Source organism: Scomber japonicus, chromosome 9 (genome assembly GCF_027409825.1).
Source record: "Scomber japonicus isolate fScoJap1 chromosome 9, fScoJap1.pri, whole genome shotgun sequence".
In the NCBI taxonomy this organism is placed as follows: Eukaryota; Metazoa; Chordata; class Actinopteri; order Scombriformes; family Scombridae; genus Scomber; species Scomber japonicus.
Genome location: NC_070586.1, coordinates 16157472 through 16171053, shown reverse-complemented (window position 1 = coordinate 16171053; position 13582 = coordinate 16157472). Strand labels below are relative to the sequence as shown.

General features: G+C 37.9%; 1 protein-coding gene across 1 annotated transcript; it reads right to left on the bottom strand.

The window, feature by feature from the left end:
* Positions 1-1559: 1559 nt before the first annotated feature.
* On the bottom strand, positions 1560-13259 carry ap3s1 (adaptor related protein complex 3 subunit sigma 1). Its single transcript, XM_053325315.1, has 6 exons — positions 12975-13259; positions 9289-9380; positions 7462-7573; positions 7256-7327; positions 6026-6133; positions 1560-2386 (listed from the first exon to the last, which is right to left on the bottom strand). The coding sequence occupies exons 1-6, from the start codon at positions 13041-13043 to the stop codon at positions 2258-2260; spliced, it is 582 nt and encodes a 193-aa protein (XP_053181290.1). The 5' UTR covers positions 13044-13259; the 3' UTR covers positions 1560-2257.
* Between the last annotated feature and the right edge of the window lie 323 nt (positions 13260-13582).

The following is a 13582-nucleotide window of genomic DNA, read 5'->3' as shown; positions in this document are numbered from 1 at the left end:
CATTTGACAAATGTACTGCCCCAGTAACATCCCCTATCCATCGCGCCCCTGGTACCCTCACAAAAGCTTGGATCGAGGCTGACTTTCAATAAATCGCAGCGAGGGTGCTGCTCTGCTACGTACAAAACCCTGACCCAGATTCAGGTCATCTGCAAGTGATTTAGCACCAGGTTAGGCCGAGTTGGTTAATTATTATTATATTTTATTTCAAGCTTTTTATGTCCTACCACATAAAATATGTTTTGTTTGTTTTTTATAATCTCCAACTGCTCTCCCCCTGATGATAACACAAGTACTGTGTCAATCTATCCAGAGGCATTAAAAAGAAGACATTCTGTTTTCAAATCTACACAACATGTGTCAAAATGCTATCAACACAGTCATGTGTGTTGTTTTTTGAACATTTTAATGTTACAGTTTATCAATGTGGAGCCAATTTTACACTTTGGGTAGATTAATAGTAATAGTATCATCCTGCATCATATTATATGAGTGTATCATAGTTTTTAAAATAATAATCTATAGCGATAATATGAAATATTATATTTAATGTATTTATATACCTATTTATATAGGTATCACTATCTGTTATGGCATAATAACATTAATACATACATTATTTGCTCATGCATATTAGATCACGTAACCATTAAGTCATAAGCCATCCATCATTGAGGAAAATCCAGTTCAACAGGTTCCTTTCTATACAATAATGCAGTTATAAGTGTTTGTAATCCATTAATAATCCATTAATTAATGTTCATGGCTTTCAGGGGTTTTTCTTTTACAAATCTGTAAATCACACATTACAAAGCTGTTAAATAGATTCTGATCCAGATCTTTTTAGCCCTTAAAGACATATAGGCCTAACCAGTCAAAAGGAATTTTGACAAGCAAAAACTTCCACTTATTAAAGGCTTATAAATTATCCATAACGCATTAATCAAGATTTGTTAACTATTGAAAAAGCATAAACCCTCATAAGTAGACAGTGCCTTTAAGGAAGGTGTACAATTTCACTATTGTGTTGCCCTACAATAGTCATCCTCTAAAATGATTAATTGTGGCCATAGCTGCCATGTACTGTGGAATATTAAACAAGACTGTATAACTGGAACATCTCCAGGGAACACAATGGAAATAAATCTTGGACTTTACTGTGTCCTTGACATTTATAGATAGGTGCAACCGCAAGTCCTCCCTCTCATTGTGTCAAATAAACCAAACTAAGGCCGATTCTGCACCTGAGGAGCTCATTCAGTCATAAACCATTAAAAAGCACTTCTTCAAATGAGGCAAAGTCTCTCTTCAGAGGAAACTTGAGATCAGTATGAGCCTAATTTCATATACTTGGCAATTTTTTTTAATCATTCAAATTTGGCAGGGTGGTTAACAATACACTTTTCTGTGGTATGTCAAACTCAGAACACATTTATTCTTACTTTACACGGACTTTGAATGTTCTGTAGCAAAATTACATTGACAATATAATAATAATAATAATAATAATAATCATAATGAAAAAGAAAATAGACACAGGTTGAGTTTTGACACTTTATTATGTTGTAAAAGGAGAGAAAAAAAAGTCATGCACAGATTGAAATTAAGAGAATTATTTGATAAGACATGATAAATCATTTAAAAATATTCTGCATACAAATAAGGAAAGAAAAACATAATTTCAGCATATATCAGCATACATTTTTAATATAATAATATTCTTTGCTGTTTGCATTGATTTTTACAAACAAGCTATAAGGAGTGACTTTCCAATACTGTAGCAGATCTGTTCCAGTTTGTTGTTCAAAAATTGTTCCATTTACAACATTTTCTACCATTGATTGATTTTTCTAGTCTGGAGTAACCAAACCGGTAAGACTATCTCAAAACTTCCCAACATGCGAAGCTTTCTCTTCAGAAAGTAAACATTTCAGTAAGTGAAAAAATTTCAGTGACAAACCGACACAGATCTGTACTGTAGCAGCTGAGCGTCAAGGGCCAACCTCCAATGAGGCAGAAGGAATGTACCACCGATAAATAAATACTTAATTCTTCTTTCAAACAGAAAAACAAACCAAAACATGTAAAACATTATTTTGTTTAATTGTAAAAACAAAGAGATAACACCAGAACAAAAATCACACAGTACCTTCAAGATGTAGAGTTTTGATAAAAGTTACTTATTTGAGGTTTTGGTAAACAGATTGCATCACGGTAAACATTGGCTGACATCTGCAGGATGAGGATCTCGCTGCCACTATTTGAAGGAAGGTAAGTTTGGCACTTTTATGCTGATGTCACCAATGTTGATATTTCTGGGCATTTCCGGGAGGTTCATGTTCTTTACAGCTGATACGGCACGAGCAGGAGCTCCTGCAATACCGGCCTATGCACACACACACACACACACAGACACAAGCGCACACACACACACACAAGGAGGGTTGATAAGATACAAACCAGTAAATCAAAAACAAGCTGTACATGACACCACACTGAACAGAGGACACTGGACAAACATAAGTACACAACATAGTGCTAAACACAGAACTAGACAAAACAGTCAACTGCTGACAAAATGCAAAAGCACTGACAGCTACTTGGACAGACAACATGTGCAAATGTACATTCAGATGCCTTCATAGCTTCAAATGCACATGCATTATTTGATTCTATAATGATTTACATCACAACCAGAGCCAATTATGAATCAACTGTGAAGACACGCTGTACTACATCATTCACTAATTTTGATGTACTGAGCAGTTACTGGACATTCATCAATGGACAAAGGCGGCGTTGCTGAAAGTGAACCCACCGGACTCTTGTGGACCGATAAGGGTAAAAATGCAAGGAGAGAATTGGGTAAAGCAGAAAAAAATGGGTTTGGATATGAAGACTGAAATGATGTTTGGATAGATAGGTACAGTATGTATTGAATGTGTGTGTAAAATAAAATAAAAACATGTCAACATAATATAGGACTACAAGCTTTAGCCATTATAATACAAGTGATACTGCACCTCTAGTGGGCTACACATGACTGTAGCTAACATTTATCTGCCTGTATATATAGTGGTGGATAGAGAAACACGAATATTGTGTCATTTGTACATAAATGGTGTTAAGTACTGATGACATGAGAGGGTTATAAGTCTACAGTAGAAAGAACTGAGCTACAGTGGGAGATCTACTCTCAGGGATTGAGGAGGCAAATCACTCTAATGCAATGAATCTCAATGTGAAACTGTACCAGGACAAATTAGTATTCTTATGAAAGCATCTCTGACTTTCTAGACCAATAAAACATCAACAGACACTGAATGGTTTCACATTTTTGTTTGAGCAGACATTTGAGAATCACTGCGGTTAGAGATCCTCCAAGGCAATCTTTGACAGACAGACCCAAAAATGACCAAAAGACTTAAAAGACAGAACTGTACATTCATTGCTTCTGCTAGGAACACATTCAAAATGTGTAGCCTCGTAAAACATTTAGTGATATGACACAAAGTACGTCTGGAATGTAAATTCATCCACTCCACTTATTTCTTACGAGGTTATTTCAATGGATCGTTTGTCTTATGGGCATTCCTCCCTCTGCCAAGAATCAAGGAGACTTGTGTTAGATGGAAAGATGGCCGTAGCGTTAACTGAGAGGAATGCTGACCCAGCACATGGGCTCAGTATTCAGGAGTCAGACTCGAAATATTTTTTGCCTTAACTTCAGGTAGCCTGTACACTGACTTGGCAGGTGTAGTGGATTTTTAATGAAAAGGCAGAGTGACTAATATGTACATAAATAGTCACACCAGTCATGAATCACACAACCAAGGTTTGATTTTCAGTTTATATAAGTCAAAGGGGCTTTTAAGAGAGTGAGCAGCAATCCATCTCTTGTCTGTGAGGGATATTGGTGCAAAGGAAACACAGGATATTAGTCTGGAAGGTTTTTTATCACTGGTTCAAGACAAACTATGTGTGATGACACCTTACCACACTGCAGGTTGAGAATAGCTCTTAAAAGGTAGTGTCATAAAAAAGGCACCAGTCTCATAAAATAATCAACATTTTTGCTAAAAATGGGTTTGAAGCAGGGTTGGAAAGACAGGCTTGAAAGACAGTAAAAGAGATCCAAAGAAGTCAGTAGCCTCTTTAGTCGGGCAGATGCAAATCAATTTTTTTTTAGCTACAGGGGTGGACAATCTAACAGGTACACCTGACAATGTACTACCATAAACAGCCACCTTAAAATGTATTAGTCATCTCCCCTCTAACCGTCTCAACAACCATTGAATTTGATTGTATTATACTGTCTGGTGTTTCTGTTATTTTGTCCTCCCCTGTAAAGGCATTCCGTAAATGATTAAAAGATTGGTGGCACTATTTTTGGGTCTGCCATGAAAGATTCCTACTGCATGTTAGTGACGTCAGTTTGCTATTACATGGAGGGCCGTATGGACTCAGGGGGGAGTAAACTTCATTTATGATTACAGTACTTGGTTGTAAATTTAGCAGTACCTGTGTCTACCTGTCCTGCCTGGTAGACTGAAAGATAAACGTCTGTAAAGAGAGAGAAGAATGGAAAGAACTAGACAGGGTCAGGAAAAAGAGGAATGAGGAATGTTAAAGCAGATTAAAGTAATTACAGTTTATCTCCACAGAAAAAAAGTGATAGGACCTATCATAGACCACATCTTTAAAAGGCAAAAATGATCTAAAGCTGCTCCCATTTTTCCCCAAAATTAAAGATATTAATTGAGAAATGTCAGTTTGGTGAAAAAGATTAATGCAACTTTATCAGTCCTTGCCAGTTTCAAAGAAGAACAGCGTGTTCCTTGTTGCCCGGACACCGCCCTATAAATGGACAGTGTCGTTTCGAATAAGCATCTCGGTGAAAAAAAACATGCTGCGGTCTAGGGTAGGTCCAAGAGGGGAGAGACAGAGCAGCTCTGATGATTGTAGAACAGTAAAAGACTCTGCTTACAGAACATCAATCAAAAAGAAGAACCTGTGTGGTTAAAAAGCACACAATGCAGCTCAGTTTGTGAGGAAAAAGTGCACTTTACTATCACTATAGCTTTAAAATATTAAATGTTAGAGAGAACACACCTGATGTCAGCCAGTGATAAAACTACTGAACCTGACAATGTAACCCTTCACTTTATGGTCATGAAAAAATACAGCAAATTTGTACAACTTTATAGCTTATAGTCAGCATTTCTCATTACAAAAGTCAAAAGGAATCTCAAAAAACAAACAAACATTGCCTTAAAAGTTTGCAGATATATTGCTGCAGTGCATTTCAAGTGATTTAAAAAACAGCCAAATCATTAGTTGAAGTTGTGTTTTGAATTATCAAGTGGCTGCAAAACAGAAATGATTTCATGAAATTGTCTCTGGCTGTCTGTCTGATTCAAATGTTCCAGTAAGTAAATGAAATGTTTATCTGCTTGCAGAAGCTGTATGGAAAGCAAAGCAATGTCCTTGCATAGAGCAGATATCTAAGCAAGGACACTGGCTTATAGATGCTACAAAACATATTTAAAAAGCATTTACTCCAACATGGAAAGCATATTAGATTGTCATTCTCCTTTAAATAAATTAAAAAGCATGTAAAAAAAAAAAAAAAAAACACAGCCTACAACCAGCCTATTTCTCTTATTTGAACTTTAAATGATATTGAATATAAGATGATTGTGAGATTTGATGATCACAGATTCTGGAGATGCATCTGACAATGGTACGATTAAGTCTCCATAAGTAATGAGAAAAGTGATGACTATGATTCTTTATTTTCTACAGAGGGATATGTGTCGAGTCTTGATCTGTGTCAAAGGCAGTGCAGCAGCAAGAGAAGAGCACAAAACACTCAAGAGTAGGTAGGGAGCATCCACAAGGTCACTGGAGAGTAGCATGCAGGGTGCAGCATACACACATGCCTGCATACTGTATACAATACCTCCAAAAAGTATGTAGGTGGAATCAAGTCATACATACAGTGGATGGGCAGGGTCACGCTTACCTCAGACTTCTCCATCTTGTTCTGGGCATCCACCTGTGTGATGATTTCATTCATGTTGGTCTCCAGCACCATCCCACCCATCACCATCTCTGCCAGAATGTTGTGGACCTAACAAATAGCAGGTGAATCATAGTGTAATTTAATTCAACACATCATGTTAACAGAGCGACATTGTTGCAGCTGCATATACATAAACTAAATTGTCTGAATCTACTGTACACTGTAATAAACTCAAGATATTGCATTTTTTTAATTTGTAGTCTTGTTTTTATAAATCTTGGGATCTACTGGTATATCTATGCATGATTTGTAGTTCTACTCCTTAAAACTCCTTATTTATCTTATACTGGCCCTTTATGTAGCCCCTTAATTCAACCTCTGTGTGAAAATCTAAACTTCTCAAATACATCAACGTTCAATGGGGAAGGAGAGCAGACTGAAGCCCTGGTTTATCACTATCAGGCAGCATGTTTACAATATGTTCCCCTCAGGTTTTGGATCTTTGATAATATTCAATATAGACATTTTAACAGCAAATAAATGAAAGAAAATCACAAAAATGCATGTTGTGACCCCTTTAAGAACACTTGATAAAATGTATTTACATTCTGTAAGTGGCGTGCTACCTCAAAAACACTTAATGAAGGCAAAACCTGATTGAGGGACCCCATCCATTAGATCACATCAAAATTGCACTAAGACTGCAACTGTTTATTTTCATCAGTAATGAAAAAAAAATGTATTCGAGACTTAAACCCAAAGTTATTCTGTTTGCTATCATATATGACAAAGAAAAGCAGAAAATCCTGATATTTGAGAAGCTGGAACCAGAGAATTGTCAGCTTTACAAATGAATAAAGATTAGTTGATTAAAAACATAGCTATCACTTTTTTTGTTTCAGCTCTAAAAACTGCAGTATGTCTTCATTTAATTTTTAAAAAGTCGCCTGTAACACTAAAATTGTGCAGTCATTTGACAGGTGACTGCTGTGACTGTCTAAATCTCTCAACAACAAAACCTGCGATGTTACTGCAAATCTGTGAATGTTGCAACAGTTTGTTTCTGACTAAAAAGCAGAGGTTGTCAGAGAAGAGACGCAAGTATAAGTGCAAGTTCAACAACTGATTTGTACTCTCACAAAAGGTCAGAGGTCATTTATAGGTCATATTTAATCAGTAATACAGGTAAGTAACATCACAGAAGCAAGCAAAATGAAAGGTATTTCCTACCTTGTCTACATGGAAAATTAAGTCAAGCTCACAGACATTCTCAAAGCATTTGTCCAGCGTTTCCACAAATACCTAAAAATGGGAAGAATTCAATGGATGAAACGGAGCTTCCTTTTTATTGTAACACAAGAATAAATCAATAAACATGCTCAGAGAACTTAGTCAGACAATGTAATAGATACCCTGAGGTTTCCCAGGCTTCTTACCTGGATTAAGTCTAAAATTCCTAGCTCACTCTCTGAGGAGTCCACACAGAACACAAAGTACAGCGTGGCGTAGTGTCTGTAGATCAGCTTGTAGTCTGATCCTCCAATCAACCTAGCACACAGAGAACAATGAGACTACATCAATACCATTCTTGATTTAATACAGATGTGAAAAGAGACACCAGAAAAGATTAAGCACTACAGAGGTTAGCATGCACAATGTTGCACTTTAACCTAAGCATGACCTGATTGCATTCGCATGCTGAAAACATGTTATGACCCATGGGGAAAAAAACAACATGGAGACACCGGGAGAAAAACAACAGGAAATGTACCGTCATGAGTCAACATTTTTAAAGATAGGACACCAGATATACTGACATGGGAAGATATGGAAGGTACTTCACCCAGTAACCGATCTGTCAACATGCATAAACAAGCAGCTTGAGCCAGAGGAAATGTTACATACATCCTGTGTAATCACTTGAAAGCCATTGAGAACAAAGGCGCCTGAGCAATGGAGCAAGTGGAGCAAATGCATCCTCATTATTTAATTAGGGACAAAGTTCTGGTTTTTGCTATCCCACTTTTTGTTGTTTTAAAAATAAAGTTATCATTATACAGTCCCTGAAATCAATTAATGATCATTTTCCTATTTGCAAAAAGTGATAAAAAAACAAGCAATAAAAATATAAATAAATAATTTTCTACATAATTCAAAACATTTTTGAACGATCCTTTGAGTTTATTCAGTCGAACCTGTGGTTGATCATTTACAGCACGGTATGGCTTTCATTCACTGGCTGTTTACAAAAGGCGAGAAATATGCCATTAAGTCTTACGGGGATCATTTACTGAAAATAGAACAAAGGGTTAGCATAGGGTTATAGACGATAGCGTGTGGAGTGTGGCTTTGATGTTAAGCAATGTAAAGTGAGGAAGAGAGAGGGTAAAGAGTATGTGTTGGAGTCCGAGCAGCAGGTAGAGGTTCACGGGGTAAAACGACACCTGGTTCCTAATTCATGAAAGATAAATGAACATCAAACAAACACTGCTGCTATCGATTACTATTCACTGAGCTCTCTGGGCTTGCTTTATAGTATCAATTTAATGCCTATGACGTTGCTAAGTTCTCTACTTAAGAATTTTCAATCAGCTAAATTAGCTTCTTTCGCATTTTAACACTGTCCTTCACTTCGTCCCCTTTTCCACCGAGCTGGAGCTGGTGCTGGTTCGGAGCCAGAGCCTGACTAAGCACCGGTTCTTTGCTTTTCCACCGCCAAAGCTCCAGCCCGGAGCTTCAGAACGGGTGCCAGAGCAAGCACCAACTCTTAACTGGTCTAAAGCAAGAATCTATTACGTCAGCAGACTGGGGGGGGGGGGCTAACATTTATTAGCCGGCTAGCGAGGCTAACGTTTATTAGCTGACTAGCGTGGCATTTACAGAGGGTTAAACATTTGTTGATTAAAAGTACTATTTTTATCATTTTTTTGCCAGAGCTTTCTTCTTCTTCTTCTTCTTCTTCTTCTTCTTCTTCTTCTTCTTCTTCTTCTTCTTCTTCGTTGTTTCCGGCAGGCTAGATGCCTTGCGCCATGTTGCTGCCTCTCACTGGTGAATCATGGAAGTGCTTCAAAGTCGCGCGCTGGCTACGTTATACAGTGGCTCCTTGCCGGTGGAAAAGCAACAGGTTCGTAAGAGGTGCTTGGATTAGCACTAACTGAGCACTGGCTCTAGCACTAGCTCTGAACCAGCACTGGCTCCAGCTCGGTGGAAAAGTGATATTAGTCCCCAGCTGGCCCAGCACACAGACCTCACGTTGAACTTACATTCCACCTTCTAGGAAATTACAGACGTTCTCATCTCTTTTTGAGACCAAATGGAAGGTTTCTCTGATGATCTGTTGTTCTGTGTCTTCACTCTGCAGGACAAATAAGGAAACAGAGGATGTTAAAAAAAATAAAAGGCGGTAAATCATTTTAATGACTTCAACAAAGCAATTTTACTACTGGCCTGAATGCTGGGTTAGCAGGTAAATTAATGGCTAAATTACTTTTCCTATGCATTAAGCAAACAGGGTCCCTTGGGTTCAAGCTGGAAAAAAGCATGATTTAGCTGCAAACTATTGTCTTTGTCATATTTAAACATACACTACTGCCCACAGGCTACAGACACAGTGATTTAATTGTACAAGATGAACCAAGGAAGCTCATCTTATTGTGTGCCAATGAATGAATTTTTGTTTAAAACCTCAAATAACCTCAAGCATGTTTGCCAAAAATTCACTGAGTGGAGAATTACACTTAAAGATTTCTTGAACTAAAAAGATGCCCAAAGTCTCAAGGGAGATTTAAAAACTGTTTCTAAGTCCAGGAGAAAGCATCCAGAAACATTTGGTCTGAGGTATTTAATCTAACCCCAATATCCTCAAACAAAAGTCAAACGTGGAGAAACTCTTGTTATGTGCAGCTCGAACATTGATTCAGCCTGAATCAAAGGGTGCTAATGTCCTCTCTGGGTCCATAACAGGTCAGTGAGTGTGTCCAGTATGCAGCTGGCTGAAAGGCTAAATCGGTCATGTGACTTGAAGCATGGGACAAGCAGGGTTATGGTACTCCGAGTTATAAGACTGTGAATATCAGCAGCACCTTTTACACTGCACTGTGAAATGTTTCTGGCTCCCTCTGAACCAAATGAGGCCTTTTGAGGCTGCAACCTTCCCCCAAATGATGGTCTAACTAGCATTAGCACCCTTTCTCCTTGATTTAATTGTTGGAGACATAACATATCTGCAATTTAAAGCACTCTTTAGCACTGACATTTGCAGCTCTAAAAGCTCTCTATACAATGAACTTCTGAAACCAACACAGCACCTCAGGCACATGATCTAATTCAGTAGCTATGTAATTTTCTGTTACCATCCTCAACTTAACAATAAAAAAATCAATATACTATTATATGGACACCCAGTATGTGTGAAAACAACCTTTTCTCAAGCTGCAGAACCAGAAACTCCAGACTGCCACACAGAAATGTTATTAAAGCTTGAATACACAGCTGCTCTTTCTCCAAAGCTTCTCAGTGACGTTGGCCGAGGGCCAATTGATGGCGAGTGAGTGATAGTGTGTGTGTGTATGTGTGTGTATATTTTCTCTCTCTCCTCTACCCACATGTCATCTTTAGATTAGACAGATGCTTTGGCTTTATGTCTGAGCCAGCAGACCGTCTCTAACTAATGGGACAAAGCCTCTCCAGCTCTGCTACTCTCCCTCTCAACACAACATACACACACAAGATAAACGAAATCGCATTACGTGTCGTTAACTTCTATTGTCTCTAAAACCCCTAAAACAAACCTTCTTCTATAAACACTAACCCAAGGCTCCGTAATGTAAGGTTTTCACAGCAAGCATTACATATGAAATATTATACCTTGCCAGCCTGTAAGCTGACACCTCAGCTTTTAATGTGATAGATGGTGTCTCCATAGCTTTATTATATTCCAATCAATTTTATTTTATCCTTCTAAAATGAAAATGCATACACGCCCAGCTCAATAGTGCAGAAGCGCAGTTCTAAGGAAAACAACATATTTTCATTATCAATTAATCAGTTGGTCTGTAAAATGCGAGAAAATAATGTGACAGTTTCCCCGAGCCCAAAGCGATGTCATCAAATATCTTCTTTTGTCCAACAAACTGTCCAAAATCTAGAACTGAGTCCAAAAAGTAACTGGCAACTACTTTGTAAATTAATTAATAGTTTAATTTGAGTCATAAATCAAATTTAAATGCCATGAACTGCAGCTCCTCACATGTGATGATTTGCAGCTTTTCTTTTAGTTACATGATAGTAAACTGAATATATTTGCTTAGAATAGAATTACATAAATGTATAATCAGCTTTTAATAGAAAAAAAAACACTAAATATTTGATGGTTCCAAATTCTTAAATACAAGAAATTGCTCATTTTCTTGGTCTTAGGTTATAATCAATTCAATATTTGAGGGTTTTGGACTGTATATCAGAAAAGACATTTGAAGACATCACATTGTGCTCTAGGTCTAGGATGTTACGGTTATCATTTTTCACTGTCTTCTAATGTTTTATGGACAAAACAATTTACCCGTAAATAAGAGCATAATTGGCAGGTTAATCAATTACATTAGTTGCTGCTCCAGTGTCTTGTGCTAATGGTTGGACAAAACGAGCCACGCGAAGATGAAACCTTGGGTGGCTTTTTCACTATCTGATTGTCATCTCATAGGCCAACCAATAAATCAGTAAACTGAGAAAATACTCAGATTAACCAACAATGAAAAAAATAACTTTAATTTTATACTAAGTTCCTGAATAATTTGCAGGTATTTAAGTTTTTTTTATGGAAGGAGGAGCAAAAGTTAAAGAGTTATCAATAGTCCAATTTACTGTAGAAGCAGAGTAAAGGTTTCTGACACAGATTCATCTACTTCCAAGGTGCACGGAGAAGGGAAAAACATCTTAAAAAGGTCAAAAGCAACACTTTTAGTGTAAAGAACAACTTTACTGTCGGACCAAAGCGTTTCCGTGTTTCATCTGGGTCATGACCCTTGCACTTGAAGGCCCACCAAAATCCTAATACATTAACTTTTCAATCAGGCACCACAGAGAAAAGCAAAATATATTAAAATTTGAGAATCCGGAGCTTGTACAGTTTCAGGTTTCTTTTATGCTTGAACTCAAACTCAAAAGTTGATTCCCTGTTGATCGACCAACTGATTAATCAACCACTTGTTCTGGTTGGTGCACCATGTTGTTGTAGCACCAATAATAAAGAAGGAGCAAGCAGCCAACCTTGAGAATCCAATTATGAGAACAAGCCAACACAGCTTGCCCTGTAAATGATATTATATAACCTGCCATTTGCTACCTGGAGCTCTCTGTGATTATTTCCTGAGAGAGTAGGTGGGTGATGTCCCTATCAGTTAATGACTATCAAGCTCATTGCAGTCAGTAGTAAGTGAAGTGGCTGACGTGAGCACGAGTCACTCACAAGGGCGTTGTTGAAGTCATGTGACACAAACAGTGAAACTCACTTCACTTCACTGTATTCATCACAGCAGGATGAAGAGAGTGGGTGCAAGCCTGTTTCTACTAACCCGACTGTGATGTGATCGCCTCGCTTCGGCTTGCACACGTTTAATTATTCATATGTTTAAAAGAAGAAGAAGAAGAAGAAGAAGAAGAAAAAAAGGACAGCAGGGTTCAGACATGACATCCTATCCTATCCTATCCTATCCCGGATCAGTGGCTGTGTTTGAAGCTGTAGCGCACACCTTTCCATTCAAACAGTTTGCAACAATGTTAGATGTGTTTTCTAATGATCACAGCCACATAATCATTCCTGCAGAAAAGAGAGGCAACAAAGTATATCAACAGTCGCAGGAGGATATTTTTTAATGTCTCATCTTGGCCTTGCAACAAGCCTGAACACTTCAAAACAATATCAATAATAAAATAATGTCATTTTACTCACATAATGCTCGTAGAATTTAGATAGCCTCGGTTTCCCATGGTTGTTGAATATTAAAATGGCTTTAATCATGATTGTAGCTGAGCGGAGGGAGAAGGGGGAGGGGGGACAAGAAAGGGAGCAGTCCGTGAAAGACTCCCGCGAACCCGGATCTGACCGGGATTCAAGGCTAAATCCCCGTCTCGATTTAAGGTTAATACGGGATAGCTTCGAGCTGCACGCTACTGCTGCGACTCCTCCATCGTCTCTTTACGGAAATATTCCACGTCAAAGGACCAGTCATGCTCTCCTCTTCCTCTTCCTCCTCCTCCTCCTCCTCCTCCTCCTCCTGCTACAGCAGCCGCGATGGCTCAATCAATACCAACCATCGCTAAAAAAAAAAAAAAAAAAAGAATTAAATCTCACACAGCGATATACAGTGATGTATTTTCATCTCATGTGTGATACTACAATCATCCATGTAGTGGCGTAAGAGCTGCACATATTTTGTTAATCAAGTATTTATGATATGAATGTTAATCATAATAAATCATGTCAAATGTAGTGGAGTAAACTGGATTATAAACATGCAAATTCGACTGGCTTTCAGTGCGCCACAATAATAACAACAA